Source organism: Zingiber officinale, chromosome 11A (genome assembly GCF_018446385.1).
Source record: "Zingiber officinale cultivar Zhangliang chromosome 11A, Zo_v1.1, whole genome shotgun sequence".
NCBI lineage: Eukaryota > Viridiplantae > Streptophyta > Magnoliopsida > Zingiberales > Zingiberaceae > Zingiber > Zingiber officinale.
In genome coordinates, this window is record NC_056006.1 from 48,508,416 (window position 1) to 48,532,784 (window position 24,369).

At 38.3% G+C, this 24,369-nt stretch overlaps 1 protein-coding gene and 1 long non-coding RNA gene across 2 annotated transcripts; both read right to left on the reverse strand.

Moving 5' to 3' along the window:
• Positions 1-4,278: 4,278 nt before the first annotated feature.
• On the reverse strand, positions 4,279-4,801 carry LOC122031073. Its single transcript, XR_006125723.1, has 3 exons — positions 4,740-4,801; positions 4,589-4,660; positions 4,279-4,311 (listed from the first exon to the last, which is right to left on the reverse strand). It is a non-coding gene; the product is annotated as an uncharacterized LOC122031073 (long non-coding RNA).
• A 17,607-nt stretch (positions 4,802-22,408) lies between these two features.
• On the reverse strand, positions 22,409-22,900 carry LOC122031382. Its single transcript, XM_042590500.1, has one exon. The coding sequence runs from the start codon at positions 22,898-22,900 to the stop codon at positions 22,409-22,411; it is 492 nt and encodes a 163-aa protein (XP_042446434.1).
• Between the last annotated feature and the right edge of the window lie 1,469 nt (positions 22,901-24,369).

The window sequence follows — 24,369 nt, forward strand, 5'->3', positions numbered from 1 at the left end:
AAGGACGCAGACATTTCTCGATTGGAGTCTGTGGTTGAGGGCAAGGACCAGATCATTGCCCAGATGGAGGCCACAATTAGTGAGTTAACTGAGGAGAATAAAAAAGGTGCCAGGGATGCAGAAAGTTTAATAGCTTCCAAGGAGAAAATAATTGATGAGAAGGACAGAATTATACATGTAAAAGAGTAAATTATAGCAGAGCAAGAGAGGAAAATTAAAGATCTTCAAAATTAGTTAATTGGCAAAGATAAAGTGGTATTACCTGTTAAACGACCAATAACAAGGGGAAAAAGGAGTGCTAGAAAGAGAATCACACCCCAAACTATAGTAGAGCTTAAGTTAGTGCCCTTGGCCAAAAGAATTAAAAAAGTCACTTTCTGAGATGAACATGAGCTAGAGGTTGCTAAGGTCAACAGAGAGGAAAATGCTGGCCTTCCTGGGAATATTCAAGAGGGTCGTGACTCATCTACTGATGTAGCGGCCACAGCTTCATCATCTAAACGTTTGCATGCACTTGTCAAACACAAATATAAAATCATAAAGGTTTGATTTTGGTTTGTTTAATCTTTTATCTTTTACTCCTATATCACATATAATTAGTCTCTCACTGAAAAATGTACTCCATGTATTTGTTCAGCAAGCGAAGATATATTTTTAAAAAAAAACCAAAGATGTTGTGGTGGCAGAGGCATTGTTGAAACTGAGTCAGCTCAAGTAAGTTGAAAGTTTGTTGAGTTACACATTGATGGATTATATGTGCATACTTATATTGGTAAAACCAGGATAAATTACTTTGGAACTATATTATAATTTAATTGTAAAACAAACATTTAATTTTGATGAATAAAATCAACCATGGTAGATAGATAAGTTGGTATGATACATATAAATTTTGTAACTGCTCCAATTGTAGCAGCAATAGACACTCTTGTTGTACAACATAATTTATGGACATGTTTTATTTTTTTATGTAGGGCAACGACAAAAGGCAATAAGGTCCAATGGAACGATTTCATTAGATATGACATCTTTCCTATGTGTTTTTGATTGGACTATAGGCACAGATGGCGATTGCATCAACACATATTTTGCAATCATTGCAGAGGAAGCCAAAACCTGTGGTATACCGTATTAGCCATCTATATTTTGTGCTACTGGATTTGTTGTTAGTATAATGCCAACTCCTCCTACCCCTTTTTTTATTCTCCATATATTCCTTTAACAATTCTTATTTGCTAGCACAGAAAATGTTTGAAATGTTGTCTTATAAGGCATTTGTGTTAGTTAGAGCCCTAGAGCCAATCATTTGATGATTATATGGGCTCATGAATATCATATTCTTGTATATATATTAAGGCATTTAGTTTTTGGTTATTATGCTTATTTGTATTAGTGCCAGATAAAATAAGTATAGTAACGTCCTTGAGTAGAAGGTTCTTACCTATATCAATCGATTGGTTGAATCGATAGTGAGATGATATAGGGAACACTACTCTAAATCATTCCTAGTCGAGTATTAACATTTAGAGACAATGTTAATACAATAAGACTAGCATGTAGGTCAGTTCGATGACTTGATCTCACAAGTCATGGATATAGAGATATCAAGCTGACACATGGGTATGCATTAGAGAATGTATACTGAATGACCCGCCATGAGAAAGTATCATGGATCGTTATATGAGTGTCATATACTTTCTCATGTGGCTATTAGTATGACTATTAGTCCTTTGACCTGAAGTCACCATGGATCCCTACATAAGGAGTTATGTACTTTGGTTTCGTCAAACGTCACCCGTAACAAGGTGGACTATAAAGGCGATTACTGGGTATGTAACAAATTATGCAGAGGGATGTGAGTGATGTAGATGGGATCTATCCCTCCCATATGACGGGAGCGACATCAATATTCTTGATAGAGTTAGACCACGAAGTGCATGGCCATGCCCAAGTGAGTCAACATGAGATGTTGAGCTCATTTGATTGAGTGAGTCTACTTGGAGTTCAAGATTTAGATTGATTAGAGGATGACACGGTCTATGCCTCACATTGATCAATCTAGATGTCTAGGATAGAAGGACAACGTCATATATTGTGAGAAGTCACAATTAGTAGTCACAAGGTGATGTTGGATCTCAACATTCTTGTAACTTGGGTAGTAATGATGTGTTGCTAGATACCGCTCATTACTTATGCTCCTAAATGAGTTTAGGGGCATTGGCAACGTTACAAGAACCTATAGGGTCACACACTAAGGACAATTAGATGGAGATTTGGTTCATACGATGAACCAAGAGGATTAGATTCATTTGATGAATCAAATTGGATTAAGAGTAATCCAAATTGGTGTCACGCCCCAGAGGAGTCTCTGTCCGAAGAAATTTCGGCAGCACCTCCCCTGTACGGCGGACAATCTGAAACTTTTCTACAAGCACTATATACCTCAGCCACATGCGGCTGGAATAATAACAATAAAAGAAAATAAACACCACGCAGTTAATATCAAAGCAGCCTACTCGGTTGTACCAAAACCAAAACACAAAACTGCTAGTCGGCTAGGCTTACACAACCAATAACAAATACAAAACACCACACAACGACATCAACACTCCAAAAACAAAACCGGAGTACAGAGCTAAACAAACTGATACATAAACAAACAAAACATACGTGAAATCGATAAGTCCTCTGATGTGACGTGGGGACCAGCAGACAGGATACTCCAAGCGACACCAGAACCAACCTGATACCTGAAAAAAAAATAGTATCAACAGGGGTGAGTTCAACAACTCAGCGAATACCAATAGACATGAGTAGTAAGATATATCTAACAACAACAAACATGGAATACAGCTTCCTAATCATATATAGGGAATACGCAAAACTGAAAGGTAACTGAGGAAGCTGTACTCACCAGAAAACTCCTATCCAGACAAAAGGGTCGTCAAACCAAAAGTGTCAATAATCCTGTATGCAGGTCAAAAGTATGCATCCAACCAAAATGCAGCAAACCAAATGCAGCAAACACAATCATAAGAATATAAATGCATCAATGCATATGATGCTAATGATGCGTCCTGGTCACCCCTGACGCCAGTCAGTCATCTCACACACAAATGGTGAGACCGAGTGGGTAGGGCTGTGACTCTGTCGTCACTGCTCCTGATGAGTGACCGAGTGGACGGGATGCTGTCGGAGTACTCCTGTCCTGTGACCCCAAATCATAAATGGGGGAGCTCAATGCTCTCAACTCCCGGTACACGATGACGGGGAGGTATCTCTGCCGGCTACCACGCTGAGTCACCTGACCAACGGAGCCAAACAGAGTCCACCGTCTGCCGGCTACTACGCTGCTACACTAAATGCCAGCGGAGCCAAACAGAGCGGAACTGACTGCCGGCTACCACACTGGGTCATATGACCAACGGAGCCAAACAGCAGAACCGCCACACACCTGCCTGATATACCACTAATCCATGAGTGGTGGTGTGTGCAGTACATGTAACTGGCGATAGGCTCAACCATAGTGGAGCCGACAATCGCACAGCATGCAATCATGATGCATGTCACTATGCATAACAAAAACTGATCAACATAACCATATCCATATATACAAAATGGGTACTGTAAAAGCGATGGTCACATACAAAAATCTATAGTACACAGGTCAGATAGAATATCAAAAACCTATGTCCTGAACATAATAAGTATGGAATATCCTGATCAGCATAGAAAAATCCATATATACATAATATGGGTACCACAGTATCAGTAGGTCAATCCACGGATCTAGGGCATACAGGTCCTCTATGGTATAGCAACCTAAATTCTAAACATATCTCCTTCCATAACATATGTACCAACAATATGCACATATCAAGAATCAAGGTCTAGGTACACGAATCATATATGATATACAAATAGAGGTACACAAGCCAGTCATGGCATAAAACCTAAGTATCAGATAATCTCGATACACATGACTGAAACCAAAAGTCCAGAACCTAGTCCTAACCTCAGTAAAATATGGTATGTCACTAATTCTAGAAACTAAGATACTCATGGTAACACAGTACTCATGGCAATAAATCACATGATATAAGCACGGATACGTCACAGGCGATAAACCTAACATGCTATGGATATCAAACAGTGACATACCAAAGACAAATATGTTCATTGATTGTAGTTATAAAATACTATGCATATCCAAAGACATTATCATAAAAGATAAGTCAAGAGGTACCCGCCTCAAATATCGCGCGTGCCAAAAGAAATCCCACGTAAGGTAACTCGTCGCAAATCAGGATCCTGTAATACATAATATCCAAATTTAGCTAATTATATATAAATAAATTAGCTAAATTAAATCCTCGAGAATCTAATATAAATCCAGATCCAATTATAGACCCTAATTGAATCATTTAACTCCTCAATCGTTTCTAATCCATTCGAATCAGGACTTGCAATAAATATGGTTAATCATAACATCTTACCCGATTTAGTCCTAATTCAACACATATATCAACTAATCAAATAATCCAAATTCATTATGATCTACATCCAAAACCAATTACCTACTCCTTACCTCCATTCACAACCAAGTGACAGATGGTGGAATACGACCCGAGGCGTCACCGTCGAAGCTAGATCATCGGAACTGGGAATCACCCGAAATCAGTGCTGTCCGAAGCTAAAATGATCAAACAAGCATGAAATATGATACGAACCGTACACACCCAAATCTGTCGTATCTACAATGGTGCCAATCATTTTCCCTCAGCCGCTGATCACTGATCCCTTATCAAAATACCCAAAAATCACCACTTGTCGTGTCACTACAGCCTTGGTTTGGATCCGGCAACAAGAGGAAACCCGGGGCACAACAACAATCTTGGCTGCTTGTTGCGAGAAGTGGCTCTACACTGTGGCTCACGGCTAATCGGGAAAAAGAGGTAGTCTCCAGCGATGGTCAGCAGAGGGACGGTCGTCTGCCGTCGCTAGGGCAGAGGAAAGGAGAGTCGGCTTGATCGGCATTGCTCAGGTCTTGGCCGGCGGTGTACAACAGTGAAGAGGCTAGGGCAACACCAATACTCTAGCGTCAACCCCCATCAATCCGAGGGTGGCTTCCCGCAGTAGGTGGCGATGGATTTGCGCCGGCGACGAAGATGAATCGGGTGGCACGGCGCTGCTCCGAGCGGGAAACCGGAGACCAAGAATTAGAGCACAGTGTGTTGGTGTCGGTGCGCAGAGGAGAAGAGAACGACGGCGTCGGCGCTAGGGCAGAGGCTAGGAGGAAGAGATAAAGGAGAGAAACCGCCGGGTGAGAAGAGATGGAAGAGCGCGAGTAGATTAGGGCACGACCACGGGAGGAAAGAAACGACGATGGGAAGAGAGGAAAAGGAGAAAAAGAAAGAAAATAAAAGAAAAAATAAAAATAAAAATTCAACTTTTCCTCATTGGGATAGCCTAAACAGGCTTTCCCGGACCCTATTTTTATCCCCGTTAACTCGTCCATACGAGCTTCGAAAAATTCTCGGAAAATTTCCTAAAAATTCCCTTATTAATATCCGCCTATTTTCGGTATTTTACATTCTCCCCCACTAATAAAAATTTGGTCCCCAAATTTCGTTATCTACCATCAGCAAATACTAACAACAGGTAACGAGTATAAATACTGAACGGTAAATAAAATCACATACCTCAAATGAAAAATGGGGTATCGAGCTCGGATAGTATCCTCGAGCTCCCAAGTAACCTCTTCGTCCAAATGATACTGTCATCCGACTTTAACCAGTCGGATAGTCTTGTTCCGCAACTGACGCTCTTCCCGGTCTAGAATCCATACCGGAACCTCCTCAGCATAGACACATGGAATACGTCGTGAACACCTGACAGGAACGATGGTAGTGTCAGACGATAAGCTACCGCTCCAATCCTCTCCAAGATCTGGAAAGGTCCAATGTATCGCGGAACTAGCTTACCTCGGGGCCAAATCTCTTCACTCCTTTCGTGGGTGAAACTCGCAGAAATGCATGGTCGCCAATAGAGAACGCTAGAGGTCTGCGTCTCCGATCAGCATAACACTTCTGGCGATCCTGCGCCTCTAACATTCTCCGTTTGATAATGCGGACCAACTCTTCGTTCTGCTGAGCTCTATGAGGTCCCAACAACTGGGCCTCGTCGTGTCCTAGATAGACTCACCACAAAGTCTATGGTAATATGTTCCCATTTCCACTCAGAAATAGAAATCCGCTAAAATAATCCGACAGGTATCTGGTGCTCAGCCCTCACCTGCTGACAGACAAGACATCTAGCTACAATATCCGCGATATCTTCTTTCATGTCATCCTTCATGTCGTTCCACCAATAGAAACATCTCAAATCTTGGTACATATGGGTACCGCCTGGGTGGACAGCAAATCATGAGCGATGAGCCTCCGGAAGTAACTCCTATAAGACCGGATGAGACTGAAGCACGCAAAAATCTGCCTCGGTAGTGTATAACACTCTCCTCGTCTCGTGTGAACTCGGTCTGCTGCCGGAAGCTATCTGGCTGTAAATAAACTGCAAATACTGATCACTGGCCTAGGGCTCTCGGATCCTCGTCCTGATCGACAACTAAGCAGCCATGGTAACAAGAATACCCTGCTCTGTCTGTAGCCACAACTCGGTGGCAAGCCAAAGTCACTCTAGACTTCCGGCTAAGTGCTAATTTTGTGCTGCAGCGTATATTTGGGATTAATGTATCTTGCAGGGACCAAAGTGCAAAGATTAACTTCGGATAAACATTGTCCGAGGCACCTCCATGGAGCTTAGAGGCGCCTCGGGTGCAAAACCTGAGCTGACTGCGAAGCAAGCTTCAAGGCGCATTGGATAGGCTGAAGGCGCCTTGAACAAGTTGATGAAGGTGCCTAGGAGAGGTTGAAGGCGCCTTAAACAAGATAAAGTTCGACAAGGTCAGTTCTGATCCACGCGGAAGACGCGGCCAGCCTGGAGGCGCCTTGGAGGGGTTTAAGGCGCCGTGAATACTGTTTAAAAGCAGGGTTCGAGCAGCACTTCAAAAACAACAATTAACAACGAAAGAAAAAGCTTCCTCATGCTGTGTTCTGCTCAAGTATTGCTTCCGAAGTGCTGCAACAACCACCCGACGACCTGGAGCTCCGAATCTTCATTTCTTAATTGTCGTCGGTATAATTAATTATTGTCAATTATTGTACTTCAGTTTGTAATTATTTTGAACTTATAGTTGTTGCCCACCGAAAGCGATCAAGGATTGCGGGCCTTCGAGTAGGAGTCGCCTTAGGCTCCGAACGAAGTAAATCCTTCGTGTATGTGTTTTCTCTATTTCATTTCCGCTGCGTTAATTACTCGACGATTGTTTTACGATTCTAATAATAGAACGAAATAGCCGCGAGCGCTATTCACCCCCCCCTCCCTCTAGCGCATCTCGATCCAACAATTGGTATCAGAGCGGGGTCGTTTTGAATCGGTGCAACCACCATTCAAAACAATTTTTTTCGTGGTATTTTTTTTTAGATTTTTCGGAGTCAATTAGAATTTAGCTTCGTTGCTATATTCTAATTCTTTTCGTTCGTATCAATTTCGCTCGAGGTTGGTGCAACACCACTCGAGTTAGTTTTTTTTTTAATTCATACCGCACTGCTAATCCAGGATCAAGTCCTGGTACATTTGTTTTTCTCTCTTCTTCTTTGTGTGCAAGTTTTTAATGGCCCTTCAAGAAGGCTCGAGCACTACCCATCCCCCGCTCTTCTCCAGCGAAGACTTTGCCTATTGGAAGAACCGGATGATCTACCATCTCAAGACGCAAGTTGAGATGTGGATCATCATCCAGACTAGTCTCGAGCTACCACATGATGGCACCGGAGAACTGGTTTCCTGCACCAACTGGGACGCTAGCATCAGAAAGAAGGTGGAAGCAGATGCCAAAGCCACTTGCATGCTATAATGCGGGTTGACAAAAGAAGAACTGAATAGAGTCGGACCATTTTCAAGTGCGAAGGAGCTGTGGAACAAACTAATCGAGCTGCACAAGGGCACGGCAAACGCTAAAGTAAGTAAGCATGATTTAATTTTAAATAAATTGTATAATATTAAAATGCAGGAAGGTGAGACGGCAAACCAGCTTCACGCACGCATCCGGGACCTACTCAACGGGCTTCATGCAATCGGCCAAAGGATGGAAAACCGAGACGTCATAAGGTACGCGCTAAGCGCTTTTCCGAGGAACGCTTTGTGGGCATCCATGGTGGATGCTTACAAAGTTTCCAAGGATTTATCTTCAATAAAACTAGATGAATTATTTTCTGAATTAGAATTGCATGAGCAGACTAATGCACGCCCGGTCGAGAAAGGTGTTGCTTTGGTTGCAGGTACCAACAAAACGCATGAACCGACGACAAGGCATAAATCCAAGTCCAAAGACGAATCGGACGCAGACGACGAAGACGAAGTTATTTCCAAACTGATAAGGCTAGTGCGGAAAATATGCAAGTCAAAAAGGGAAACTCAAACAACCAAGAAGGACAAGACTGGAGTCACCTGCTACGGATGCAACCAGAAGGGGCACTACAAACTAGACTGTCCAAACAAGAAGAAAAGAAAGAAGGCATTGAAGGCAACCTGGTCCGAGTCGTCAGACGAATCCGAGTCCGACAAAGAATAACTGACAAGCTTCCTCGCATTTCCAGTACAAGTAGACATTGACGAAACCGAGTCCGAATTTGAGTCTGAAACCGAGAGTGAGTCGGAAACCGAGTCCGAGCAAAGCCACGAATTCGCATTCGTTTCCGAAGGACCAAACCCCACTGTAAGTTCACTACTCGCAGAATTTCAATTAGATAACTTGCATGAATTATTACCTTACTAAAAAAGTTGGCTAAATCCAACATCCGGGTTAAGTCACTCCAAAAGGAGGTAACAGGCCTAAAGGAAGCGACTGAATTGAGCCCTTTAACTGAGTCAGTTCAAATTGGAAACTCAACTCAAGTCCAACAACTTGAGCAAGAAAATTTCAATCTGAAAGCTCAAATTAAAGAACTCAAGAACACGTTGGAACGGTTCATCTTGGGTTCCAAGAATTTGGATCTGATTCTTGGAAAATAGTGAGCCGTGTACAACAAATCTGGACTTGGATTCAGAACCAAAAGTAAGTATAAATCATATCTATCTTTAGTAAATAGAAATAATAGAAGCATAATTCAAGCATGGGTCCCCAAGTCAAACTTGATCAATCAAGTTGGACTTGGTCAATATTGGGTCCCAAGGATCAAGTCTACTACCTCGATAGACCATATCGAGGCTATGATCCAGGGGGAGCAAAAAGAAAAATGATATTAATTCAAAATTAAAATTAAAAATTAAATTCAAATTAAAATTCAAATTCAAAATTCAAAATTAAATTAAAAAATTAGAAATTAATTCAAAATTAAATAAAAAATTAAATTAAAAATTTGAAATTAAATTAAAATACAAAATTCAAAATTAAATTGAAAAATTCGAACTTAAATCAAAATTCAAAAATTCAATTTAAATCAAATAAAAATATAGAAGGAGGATCCAGAATAGCTGGCACCCCTAACTACACTACCCGACTAGGTAACCGAACTTAATCTACCCGAAATGGGTAAACAAGAGTAAACTACCCGACAGGGTAATTAAGGTTAGATAAAATGGGCTAGGCTAACTTGATCCACGGTACTGGTGAAATTTTTGGATGATAGTACATTAGGGAAGCTTGGGCATCGCATGTCTAGGAAGATATGGCTTTGACCTGGTGCATTTGGCCAAGTGGAACTGACCGAAGCTACCCTTAAATGGATCCTAACCAGTTAGACCAAGATTTAATGTTAAGTTCAATAGGAAGGATTATTTGGAAAACCTCGAAGGCATGGTTACTTTAATGAGTTCCTTGTGACTCACCATAGCCCAGAAGTTTATCCAAAGAATGCTTACTTGTTGAACCCAAAGCTAAACCTGAATCTAACACAAAGTTAAATCAAACCCTTAATTTGAACCTCAATTCATCTCACAAAAATTATAGGATTCCTTGATTGGAAATTTAGATCGAGTGAGATGAATAAGTAATTTAAAATTCAAATTCAAAATTAAACTCATAACTATAAGTAATTCAAATTCTATAATCAATTAATCAATTTTAAAAAATTCCTTCAAAATTATTTGAAAATCAATTTCAAAAACTTTAAAAAATTCCTTTAAAATACTTTGAAAAATTATTAGAAAATCAATTTCAAAAACTTTAAAAAATTCTTTTAAAATCCTTTGAAAAATTATTTGAAAATCAATTTCAAAAACGTTAAAAAATTCTTTTAAAATACTTTGAAAAATTATTTGAAAATCAATTTCAAAAACTTTAAAAAATTCCTTTAAAATACTTTGAAAAATTATTTGAAAATCAATTTCAAAATCTTTAAAAAATTCTTTTAAAAAATTCTTTTAAAATTCTTTGAAAAATTATTTGAAAATCAATATCAAAATCTTTAAAAAATTCTTTTAATTTTTTTTTTTAAATTCCTTTGAAAATAATTTCAAAATCATTTGAAAAATCCTTTGAAAACTTATTTCAAAATTCCTTTGAAAATTAATTTCAAAACTTTTGAAAAATCCTTTGAAAATTAATTTCAAAATAATTTGAAAAATACTTTAAAAATTAATTTCAAAAATCTCAAACTTAGAATTTCAGTACTCATTTTTTTTCTTCTCCCTCTTTATTTTTGATATATGGCAAAGGGGGAGAGTATAAGGAAATTCGAAGGAAACTAAAACTAAAAAGAAAAAATTCAAAGGAAAGTAAAATTCAAGGAATTAGAAACTAAAATTCAAATAATTCAAAACTAAATCAGTTTAAGGGTGAGCTCCTATTAAGGGGGAGCTTCAATGTGCTTAGGCATTACTTATGCCTGTACTAATTTATATTTACCTTTATTGCATTTTTTACTTAACTTTGAATTTCGGTTGCCATAATCAAAAATGGGGAGATTGTTGGTGCAGGAAGCATCCGACGATCGAACCTTTGTTTTGATAATGGCAAAGGGATTCAAAGTTAAGTTTAATTGTTATCTGATGAATATGATTGAGTATTTCAGGAAAGTCCTGCCTACGGTTAGGCGAGGGAAAACCCTAGGAGGTGGTAACCCTAGGTCATAGGGGGTGGTAACCTTGTGCGGGAAGTCTTGGCGGGTCTATGCTTCGGGCAAAAATCCTAGGGGGTGGTAACCCTAGGTTAAAATCCTGGTGTCGCGAACCGAGTAGAAGTCTAGATGGGTCGAGGACCGAACATCCAGCATGAAGACCGGAAGCATCAGACCCTGAGCAAAAGTCCAGTCGGTCTGGAGGACCGGACTGACATCAGGTAAATCTCCTGAGTGGAGTAGGTGAGGACGCGTTCCCCGTAGAGGGAACAGTAGGTGTCGGGTCGACCTAGGGTTTCCGGTTGAAAACCCGAAGTCAGACTCGGACAGTCCGGAGACTGTCATTATCACTTCTATTATGTTTTATGTGCTAACTTTGTGCTGCAGGGTATATTTGGGATTAATGTATCTTGCAGGGACCAAAATGCAAAGATTAATTTCGGATGAACAGTGTTCGAGGCGCCTCCATGGAGCTTGGAGGCACCTCGGGTGCAAAATCTAAGCTGGCTGCGAAGCAAGCTTCAAGGTGCCTTGGATAGGCTGAAGGCGCCTTGAACAAGTTGATGAAGGCGCCTTGGAGAGGTTGAAGGTGCCTTAAACAAGATAAAGTTCAACCAGGTCAGTTCTGATCCACGCGGGTGACACGGCCATCCTGGAGGCGCCTTGGAGGGGTTTAAGGCGCCTTGAACACTATTTAAAAGCAGGGTTCGAGCAGCACTTCAAAAACAACAATTAACAACGAAAGAAAAAGCTTCCTCGTGTTGTGTTCTGCTCAAGTATTTCTTCCGAAGTGCTGCGACAACCATTTGACAACTCGGAGCTCCGAATCTTCATTTCTTAATTGTCGTCGGTATAATTAATTATTTTCAATTATTGTACTTCAATATGTAATTATTTCGAACTTATAGTTGTTGCCCACCGAAAGCGATCAAGGATCGCGGGCCTTCGAGTAGGAGTCGCCTTAGGCTCTGAACGAAGTAAATCCTTCGTGTCTGTGTTTTCTCTATTTCATTTCCACTGCGTTAATTACTCGACGATTGTTTTGATTCGATGAGCATAAAATAAATACATAAGGTTATCTCGATCCAACAAAATATGGATAAAGGTGTAAATAATTAAAATCTAACCTAATTAGATTATTTCAAGGAAAAATAAATATGTTTTCATGGATGATTTATCAGGAATTATGTTGATATAAATTTAAGGAGTTTGCTGAAATTTTTATGAATTTTAGAGAATTATTTTAGGTTTTAAAGGGTATAATAGGGTATGAGAAAGCCTGTTTTGAAATACCCAATTAAGTTAGGAGTTGATTGAGCTTAGTTACCCAAAGTTAGGATTTAATTAACCTAGGTATATATATATATATATATATATATATATATATATATATACCTAACTTCACTTCACGCCATCGGGTTTTCCCCAAAAAATTGTCGTCTCCCCTTCTCCTCATCTCCGCGACATAGCCACCCACCGCCGCGTCACTATCCTCTCCACCTCCGCTACTCTGACGAAGCTTTCGCACTGCATATCGAGCTCCGGTTACGCACCACAGATCGCAGCCAACTTCCGCAGAGGGTGACACGATCGGATGGGGATAGCAATCAATGCGGTAGCACTTCGTGAGGGTTTCGGGGGCGGCATGAGGAAGGGAACGACAAGGGAAAGGCAAGTTCAATTCCTGTGCTAAATATGAGATCTATAAGGTACGAAATAGGAATCTTTGGGTCGTGATTCATTTTATCCCTTGATGTTTTTTATTTAACTCAGGATTTCAGCGCTGCTCTTGGTTGGATGAATGTCCTCTCTGAGGTTTTGCTTTGAATTTGTGTTCTCGTGAGGTTCTGATCTAATGGTGGTTTAAAAGCAGATTCTATGCGGTTTCAGGATTTTGGTTGAGTTCGATGATGTATGATTTGTGTTCTGCAATATCGATATGTTGAGGATCTAGGTTCAGTATGTTTATGCTTCGTTCCGTTAGGATTTTGGCTTCGATTTATGATCTCTTTAATGTTAAATGTCCGATGGTGTGAAACTTGTTTGCTTAAATGACTGGCCGAGATGTTAATTGGTGGAATAAGTCGAGATTTGAGTTTTCTGTGAAGCTCTGGATTGGTGTTTTGATTACTGTGATGTCTTCAAGTCGATTTTGAGGTTGATTTACTTCCTCCTGGGGTTTTCGTTTGGTTTCAGTCAAGGTGTTTTTTGTTCATTTATTTGTTATGGGACGTTGGGTGAAATTCTAAAGCTAAGTTGGTCTCTCGAGTGTTGTCGATACTTCAAACCAGGCTTGAAGTTGTAGTTTCAATTTTCTTTGTTTGGTTTGGTTTCTTCAGATAGAAATGGGTAAGCAAGTTTTGAGTTCTTGCTGTGATGATTCATAAGCTAGGGACAGATTCAAGTTTTCAGTGAAGCAGTGACGTATTTCTATTTTGATATGTGAACTCCATGTGGCGTTCTATTCTTGTGAATGTTGTGGCATACTGTGAACAGATTATGGATCGGTCCCAAGGTGGTAATTAATTCTTAATGATGTTTTTGAAGTTTAGATGAATTTGTTAAACTGTTTTCAGTATTTTGCTTCAAGTTGTCCATAAGGAATAGAGTTTGTAAAGAAGTTTTATTATCTTTTGGAATTCGTTGTGGAGTTTATTTATGAGATGTTAGGAGGTTTAAATACTAATGGTTTCTAGCGTTGGTATGTTTACACAGTTTTGGTGTTCATGTTAGTGGATTTGTTATAAAGCTTTGTTGGGTGCATGTTATTGATTTTTCTATGAAATCTCAACTGGTGTGGATGGGTGAATGTGTTCTTGTTAATATGTTTTGCTATGAAGTGTTGATGTGTTCTTAATACTAAGATTGCTATGAAACCATTACGGACCTGAATGGGTGAATGAGAATGTAAAAGGAATGACAGGTCGTCTAATCTAAGGTTATAGAATTGGTTCAAGTATGTTAAAAAGTTATTGAACTCATTTTGATTCTTCCTGTGATATAGCCATATCTCCATTGCTTTCTTTAAAAGTAGAATGTTTTCAAAATGAATGAATGTGCTATTGATAAAAGTATAATGTGGTTTAATTAAGTTTCCTATGTAGCTAATTGGATAAATATGAGCATATGTGGTGACAGTACGGGTTGGGTGTCCCGGGATAAGCTCCGAGGAGGGCCCTTCCAAACATGACTGATATTGTAATTTATTATTAGCTTCAGCTATATGATTGCATGTTCTCTAAGAGGTACCTCTAGGTTCATGGAATTGTTGACTGACTCTAATTGTGGTTACCGGATATGTGACATATTCACCCTATTAGCAACGTAGGATCATTTGTGCATGGTTTACCTTTCCATTGATGTATCGTAATTGGGTTATGATTTCTTATTTGTGAGACCCCTAGTTGCTGGTTCTGCTATCTCATGGATGTCCTTTTATACATATTGGATTGTGCTTGCTGGGTTCGTAGACTCACGATGCGACGTTACAGGTGGGACGCCACCCAGGATATGACGGAAGGCATGCGGACGAAGTAGGCCAAGAGGCGCGATGGATGCAAGGCACTGTCCGGACATTTAGGAGTGCAGAGCTTACTTGTACTTTGAGGGAGGTTCTTTATTTGTATAGGGAGATGTTCGAGAATACATTGTTCTTATTGTTGAGCTCATGTTTGGGATGTTGTCATTTACATTGGATAAGATAGTTTATTTTGATGGAATTGTACTGCGGTTATCTACATAGCCGATGCAGAAAGGAGTGTTCTAAAAAAAAACTTGAGGGATAAGCTAGGGATGTTTAATAAATACATGCACTATAACTCCCTTGGATCCTCAGAACTATACACCTCAATGTTTAAAAAATCTATGAGTACCTGCCATGTTGAGTAACTCATAATCTACTGGATGTATGTCTGTATTTGTTAACAACTTCATACTCGTGCAGGTTGATTTTTTAAAAAATATGAACCCAACCTACTATGAAATGTGGTATCTGGTAGCTATCCAAATTGATGTCACAAATAAACTCCCAAATTAATGTTATGATCGAAAACCCACAACTGCACAAGAAAATGTTTAGTATAGGGCCTGAGTCGAATTTCCGAGGATAATGCTAGAACATGCTTGTTTTGGATTAAGAACACACTTTTTGGGTTTTCAATTTATAAAATGGGGTTTCGAATCAAAAGGTAAAAATGAGAACAGAATTGAACTTGCTAACAACAGTTAATTTCTATAGTAATGAATTTTAGAACAAATTAGAAATCAAACATTTAAGCCACATTTGCATTAAAGGGAATTCAACCAAGTTGCACTTATGAAAACCACATATTCTAAATTATTCCTAAACAAACTTAAGAATTAACCTTAGGTTATCAGAACTTAATCTGAACTAAATGCATTCAACGAATTAAATTAACCAAATGGGAACCAAATTGCAGAATTCTATTTAATCTACTGCAGAACAAAACGTGCAAGAACTTAACACCAATAACTCATCACACTAAAAATTTTCTATTCTATAACTCCATCTAACTTATCAACTGATAGAAGGCTAAAGCTGAACCGCTGATCTCGAATAAAGGAAACAGAATTGCAGCAATTCTGCTGCACAAACAAAACAAATCACGAAGAAAAAAATAGAACAAGGATACAGATACAAGTAGAAAAACAAACTTCAACTAAATGAAACTGTAAATAAATCTAGTCTATAAGCTATCAGATTCAGAATCACAAGTGTAGAAACAAGAAAACCTAAGCTCGTAAACAAACTGTAGTAAAGTTTAACATTCCTACAACTCAAATCTTAAATCAACTTTGTCTTCTCCTTGTCGTCACACAAGGATCTGCAGAGAACACTCCAACAGAAGTCGGTTTGGTGTCCTCAAGCTACTGGCTAAGCTCAAATTTACTCGAGTGCTCATGAAATCGTCAACGAGCTGAAACTCTGCAGCGCCGCCTGAAAAAGGAGTCGCGAATCTAGAATGGAAGCTACGATTGATGGTTTGGTGTCGGGATTGGACCAAAGTCTCCGGAGGAACACCGCCTTCGACTCTATGGATAAACGGAACCCGAATCAGAGGACCATCGCCGACGAGGGTTGAAAAATCGCGACTCTCTACTACAGTGCTACGGCTAAAAAATCCACTCGCTGGCGACGCCCGATGGTGGGAATCTGATTGCCGGCAGCCCAGGAACTCCACGCCGCTGAGGACGAGCTAAATCTTGGATCTGGATGAAGGGAGGAGCTGCGACCGCCCTGTCAAGAATCTGGCACGATGAACAGTAGAGCGAACTCACTGTTCACCGTGCCAAAATTTCCCTTTTATACCTAGGATTTTGGCTAATTAAACCCTAAGTTCTTGTCAAACTCATGTGTGACTTGAGTCCAAGTTCAATTGAGGTCAATTTGGGTTTTGGAGTCCATTTAGTTGATTGAACCAAGCCTCCACTTGAATCATGAGTATACCCTGCAAGTCTGAATTCACATAATGAGGAATAAGCATGCATTAGAAGGAAAAATAACATAAAGCTCATAAAAGACCTTGTTTGAAGAATATGATTAAAATTGACAATTAAAATGTGCAATTGTAAAGGGAACACCACAAATTAATTCAAAAGTAATGTATCAATTCCTAACTTATCAAATTCCCCACACTTATACTTGCACGCCTCGTGCAAGTGAGACAATAAAATAACAACTAAGATGCTACCTCCTTCTCCTAACTATTCTTGATCATATCCAAAAGAAAGTAAAGGAAGTTACATGTAAGTATCAAGTTTCATAGACTCACACATTCATGACCTCTATTTTCACCTTGGTTAAATACTTAGTAAATTTCATCCATCATGAATAAAATGAAAATGATAGCATTTCTAATCCTCACAATGTAATTTGAAGTTTCTCTCTTCCTAATCTCAATTTTTGCAAAGGTTGAGATCACTCAAGCTACTCATAGCAAATCCACTACCATAAGCTTGCTTTTCATCTAATTTAACCTCCATCACAGATATCAAGATCCATAATCATGAAAATTCACAACCATTGGAAAGAAAAGCAAATTAGGATGTAAATGGAAGAATTAATTCTGATCAAGTAAGGAAGAAAACAAGTTTCACATTGAAGTAGAAGACATGGAACTAGAATGCTATGTGATGTTCAATTTTGACCAAGCATGAATTTTTGCAATTCTTCCTGTCACTGCTTCTTGTTGCTGATTTGGTTTTGCAAGCACACCAATCTGCACTCATCCTTTATTCCTACTTCCTTTCCAGTGCAGATTGTATAGCTTCACATTTTTCCTTCATCTCCTCAATTTACAGAATCTGAAATTAGTAGCTAAAATTCTATTTCTGCAAATTCTCAGCTGCAGCTTCTTCAAAATTCCCAATCGAATCTGAAATTCTATAACTTGGTTTATCTCATGCTCTGAATTACATCCATTCCTCATCAACACATTAAAATTCTGATACTTATAGCTTGGCACAGTGGTAACATGAATCTAATAACTTTTAGTTTGTTGATTTTGATTCAACAACTTCCATCCTAATTTGCCTAGCTGATAAGCCTTGGAAGTTAGCTCATTTGATAATGAATCAAAATGACTTAAACTCCCCTCATTTCAGATTCGAATAATCAGAAAGTTTGGCACAAACCAGCAGATTACTCCTTGGCATAGGACTGATCTGTTTCCCAAAGCAGGATGTAGTTTCAATTCGGATGCTAACTTCATTTGTCTTCGCATCTCTTCTTCACTTGACTGGCATTCATACTCAACCTCTTCTCTTGCAATGGCACAAAATTTCATCTCCATTTATCTTCAATTTCTGCCAGTTGAATCCAAACTGCAGATTTGTTTCAATCTTCTTCAGTTTTCAACTTTACTTCCCTGTTTTGGTATCCAATTTCATGTCTTAAATTTTGTAAACTCTAGAGAAGAAGAACAACCATCCATCAATACTAAGTAGCAGCTAGATTCCAGATTTTTCTATGTTCCAGCAACCCTTGAACTCCATTCTGCACAACCACTACTGATTTCAGTTTATCTTCAATGTTGAACTTTGTATCAACCTAACATGTTTAGCCACAAGAAATTTTCAATATTCCTTCATATTGTCTCTACAGACCCTTTACAATGCATATCCAAAGACCTTTCATTTTCCAGTAGCTCTGGCTCATCACAATTCTCATTCCAAATTGGCACAAAACTGCCACTTTCCTACAAATCTGCACTTTCTGAATTTCTGCACTATACTTATTCTTGTCATTTCAGCCATCCTCCTCTTTGTTTTCATTGCTCAATTTCAGATCTGACACTCTATTTCTTGGATTGAATATCACTTTACAATCAACAACCATCAATGACTTCTTGCATTCTTCTCATTCAACCCAAATACAACCCTTCAATGCTATAAAATTTCTTGCCATTTCCATATTTCAGTGATTGAATTGAATCTTTGTAGAAGCTATTGATGCTAACGTCCCATTTGTTACTTCACATTACAAAACTTCATGTAAGCTTTTCCTTTCATTGATATCATTTCTAAAATCTTGATACTCCATTCATTCCAAAGTTTCTGGATTTACAAAGCTTTCAACTCTTTCACCACTTCTCACAGAATTCTGAACTTCTGGTTTGACTCTTAATATCTTCATCTAATGTTACTGCTTTATAACTTCAAGCTTCAACAATTATCTCCATAAAACTTCACAATCACTCAATCAAACAATAGCTTGATTCCCATCTTGTTTCAGCCAATAACATTACTTAGAAATCTACTGCAATTTCAGAATTCTGCACTTTTGAAACTTTCAGCATTTTGTCCAGCAATTTATAAAGACTGGAGAGGGAGTAACAAAAATTGTTGTTGTCATTTTGTGTCCAGATTCTGTTTCCAGCACTTCCTCACTGTTTAACGTACCAATTTGCTGCCCTTTTCTTCAACTCTTCCAAGTAAATGATACTCCATTCAAAATTTCATGAGTGGAATGGTCCACATCAATAAAATTTCAAAAGTGCTGTCAGTACAGTGAATAATCTATTCTGTAGATGCCATGAAATGTATCATGCCATTTGTTTCAGCATCTTCTTGAATTCCAACTAAGCTTCCTTCACTTCGAATTTTGCACTATGATTTTGAATTTCAGCTCTGCACTTGAATTTCTGCAGATTTCCACAGCTATTGAATTTCTGCAACATTCAATTTCAAAAGAACTTCATTTCAAAACTAAAAACCTCCCCCACACTTACTCTTTTGTCCGTCCCGGCCAAAATGAAATCATCACATAATATTCAATGTATCCACATCCAAAGAAATAAGACATGAGAAAAGAACAAAGATATGATGATACAAGACAAAAAAAATGACACAAATAGGTGAGGGCAATGTGATAATGGAGTAAATTTCATAAAAATGACTCAACACTGCTCTAATGGTATAAATCAGATTTGAAGCAAGTTCTAGAGTGAAATAAGCTACAAGTATATCACTCAAATAGGCTCAAACCTCACTAGGTAAAAACAAGTCATCATATCATTCCATCAATCAAGAATTCATCCCTAGTATCAACCTCATGCAATCTTAGAGTTCATTCATGCAATATAGTCTTTAAACTTGATAATCAAATTTAACATTCCTTTTCAAATCCCTAAATATGATACAACGAATTTTCAAAAGAAGGAAGTACCATATTTTTTCCAAAGTCTAATCTACCAAGCTTAAAGAAATAGACACTACCAAGAGCATGAAACTTAAAGTCCTAATTAATAACCATGCAAGAAAAAAAAAACTACTAATGATACTAAAAATTTATTAACGCAAGAAAATTCTAAATGAAACCGAAACTTTACCTAAACAAATAAGAAAACTACTAGCACCTAAAATTTATTCATTTACAAAGAAACAAAAGATAAAGTGCAACTCCCTTTTAGCTTGGGTATGTTGGTTGCTACTCGGAAAACCCAATGGCTCCACTGTACAAAAATTTTGTACGTGATCTGAACCTTTCCTAGCTACCATGTTTTCTTTTAAGTTAAACTTGTATCTCCTGCGGAACTTAGCACGTTTGATTCCAAGTTTAACTTATATGTTCCTTTAGGTTTAGATTTGGATCTTCTGCGGAACTTAACACGTTTGATCCAAATCACCTAGGTTATAAATTCAATTAAATATTAGTTTCCAAAATTGACTTCCAGTACTGCATGGCGAGGCACTTGGCCTTCTTGGATATGGGAGCAACCACCACCAACTAGACAAAGCCTTTTAAGGAAAGTTAATATTTAATTTCCTTATATAACTCTAGGTTAACCAAAAGGAACAATCAAATCACAAGGAAAAAAGAAAAAGAACACAACATCGAAATTAAATTCGAAAAATAAGAATCGAATGCCTCTTGTATTTGGTATTCATACAAAGAAAAATTAACTAGTATGATGTCGAAATTAAATACTAGTTATACCTCTTCCTTGTATGCTAAAAACCTCGAGATCTTCTGCCGTATCACTCGCCTCCTCTTGGACGTCGTGTGGGCGACGATCCTCCAAGACGAACACCACCCGGAGAGCTTCTCTTCCTTCTCTAGAATTCGGCCACCACCACCACAAAGGAGCAAAAGAGAGTAAAGGGAAGAGAGGGAGAGGGGCCGGCCACTTGATGATCTCCAACAACACAATATCAATTGTTCTGTGTTTCAAGGCCTCCCCTTCTCCCCTTTTTCTATTAGTTTCTCAACGGAAAATTATGGAAAGAGTTTTACAAAAAATTAGACTCATTCCTATTTCCTTTTAATTTTTTTCTTTTTCTTTCCTTTTAATTAATCAATCCTAGATTGATTTATTAATTAAACAACTATTTGTTGATGTTTAATTATTTGACCGGCCCCTTGCTTGGGCACCAAGTAAGGTGGCCGGCCATTTATTAAAAGGGAAAGAAAGAAAAAAATTTTATAAAATTTTAAAAGAAGAAAACTTCTAATAAAATTTTACAAACTCTTTTTTTTTAATGTGGATATTAAAAGGAAAGTTTTAAAATTTAAAACATCTCTAATAATATTTCTTTTTTAAAAGAAAGTTTTATAAATTTTACAACTCTCTTTTAAAACCTTGTGGCCTAATTTAAATTAGGAAAATTTTAAAATCTCTCTTTTTACAAATTGTAAATATTTGAGGAAATTTTAAAATTCAAAAACAACCTTCCTAATTTAAATATTGAGATCGGCCCCTTTTCCCAAGGCAAGGGCTGGCCACTTCTAGAGAATATGTGGCCGGCCATTGCTTGGTCACCAAGCAATGAACCGGCCCCTTCTTGGACACCAAGATAGGCTTTTCTTTGGATGGACTTGAGGCTTTATTGAGGCTACAACAGGGACCTAGAGGAGAAATTGATTTTGGCCTTCCGATGAGCTTGAGTATCCCGTGCTCGCCCCGAACACACAACTCAAGTTCATCGATAATAACTCATTCCACTAGAGAGTTATTACCACACTACCGCACCAATCCCAAATTACATTATGGGCTCCTTCTTATCATGAGTGTGTTAGTCTCCCTGTGTTTAAGATTACGAATGTCCACTAATTAAGTGAGTTACTGACAACTCATTTAATTAATATCTAGCTCCAAGAGTAGTACCACTCAACTTTATTGTCATGTTGGACTAGGTCCACCTGCAGGGTTTAACATGGCAATCCTTATGAGCTCCTCTTGGGGACATTCTCAACCTAGATAACTAGGACACAGATTCTTTCTATAATCAACAACACATACTATAAGTAATATCATTTCCCAATTTATCAGGCATATTGATTTATCGAGCTAAACCTCACCCTTTGATAAGTCAAAGAAATAAATATTAAATATACATGCTTGTTATTATATTAGGATTAAGAGCACCTACTTCCATAATAACTAAGGTCTAGTTCTTTTACTAAGTCAGTACAAAAAGAACTTACCTAAATGATCATACTCAATACACTTAGAGTGTATCAATGTAATTTATTAGTCAAGATAAACTAATACTTAATTACACTACGTCTATTCTGATGGTTTGTTCCTTTCCATCTTAGTCGTGAGCAACTGTTTATAATTTATAGAGAACCGACAACATGATATTCTAAGTGTGACTCCACACTTCATGTTATCTACTATATAAATTAATTGAACAATTACATTTAACAAATAAATGTAAACATTTAACCAATGTGATTCTTTATTTCAAAATAAATGTGTACAAAAGCTAAACTTTTAAGTATACACTCCAATAGGGTAGATAGCATTAATATGGTCCATTTCCTCCACCACCAAGCCCTTAACTCCTTCATGAAACTTTTTAAGCCTATGTCCATTCACTTTGAAGATCCGGCCAGTAGACATATCCTGGATCTCAACCACTCCATAAAAGAAAACATTAGTAACACAATAAGGTCCTTCCCATCTAGATCTCAACTTACCTTTAATCAATTTGAGACGAGATCGATATAGAAGTACTTTGTCACCAATTCGGAAGTATTTCACCTCAATTTGTTTGTCATGAAATCTCTTGGTCTTTTCTTTATAAATCCGTGAGTTCTCATAGGCTTCCAATCTAATCTCTTCAAGTTCTTGAAGTTGCAATTTCCTTTCTTCTCCAACCGTGTCACTATAAAGATTGCATGCTTTAACCACCCAATGCGCCCTATGCTCAATCTCCACGGATATATGACAAGCTTTTCCATACACAATCCTGTATGGAGACATTCCTATAGGGGTCTTGAAAGCAGTCCTATAAGCCCATAGTGCATCTTCAAGTCTTTTGCTTCAATCCTTTCTATCCGGTCTCACGGTCTTTTCAAGAATTGATTTCACCTCCCTGTTAGACACTTCTGCTTGCCCATTTGTTTGAGGGTGATAGGATGTAGAAACTTTATGTGTAACCCCGTAGTTATGTAGCAAAGCCTTCATGTGTCTGTTACAAAAATGAGCCCTTGATCACTTATGATCGTCTGGGGTACTCCAAACCTGCAAAATATGTGAGACCTGACAAAGCTAACAACAACAGAAGAGTCATCAGTCCGAGTGGGAATGGCCTCCACCCATTTGGAAACCTAATCAACTGCCAATAAAATGTAAGCAAAACCGAAAGAGGCAGGAAATAGACCCATAAAGTCAATACCCCAAACATCAAAAATCTCACAAAATAGTATGAATTGTTGAGGCATTTCATTTCTAGGTCCTATGTTCCCAGTTCGTTGACACCTATCACATGATCTATAAAAAGCATAAACATCACGAAAAAGAGTAGGCCAACACAAACCACATTCTAATACTTTCCTAGCAGCTCTTTGTGATCCAAAATGTCCTCCACACTCAAAAGAATGACAAAAAGTAAGTACAGACTGAAACTAAGAGTCAGGTATGCATCTCCTAATGATCTGATCACTACAAAACTTCCACAAATAAGGATCATCCCAAACATACAATTTTGAATCACTTTTTAATTTATCTTTTTGAGCTTTTGAAAATTATTTGGGATAAACGTGTGCAACTAGGAAATTCACTAGATCCGCATACCATGGAGACTCACCCTGTAGCTGTAAAAGCTACTCATCCCTAAAATCATCATCAATAGTCGTACGATCCAAGTCTCCTTCAATCCTGCTCAAATGATCTGCAACCAAGTTCTCCTTCCCGCTCCTATCACGTATCTCTAGGTCAAATTCTTGAAGTAGAAGCATCCATCTGATTAATCTAGGCTTTGCATCAGGCTTCTTGAGGAGATACTTCAAAGCTGCATGATCAGAAAAAATAATCACATGAGAACAAAGAAGATATGATCTGAATTTATCTAAAGCAAAAACAATAGAAAGAAGCTCTTTTTCTGTTGTTGTGTAGTTAGCTTGAGCTGAATCCAAAGTCTTGGAAGCGTAGCAAATAACATGTGGTGCTCCATCCACTCTCTGTGCCAGTACAACTCCCACTGCATAATCTGAAGCGTCACACGTCAACTCAAAAGGAAAGGACCAGTCTAGGGGTCTGATAATAGGTGCTGAAGTAAGAGCCTCCTTCAATCTGTCAAAAGCCTCTCTGCACCTCTGATCGAAATCAAACAAAACATCCTTCTGAAGTAGCTGAGACAATGGTAGAGCAATCTTACTGAAGTCCCTAATAAATCTCCTGTAGAATCATGCATGACCAACAAAAGCTCGAACCTCCCGCACGCATGCGGC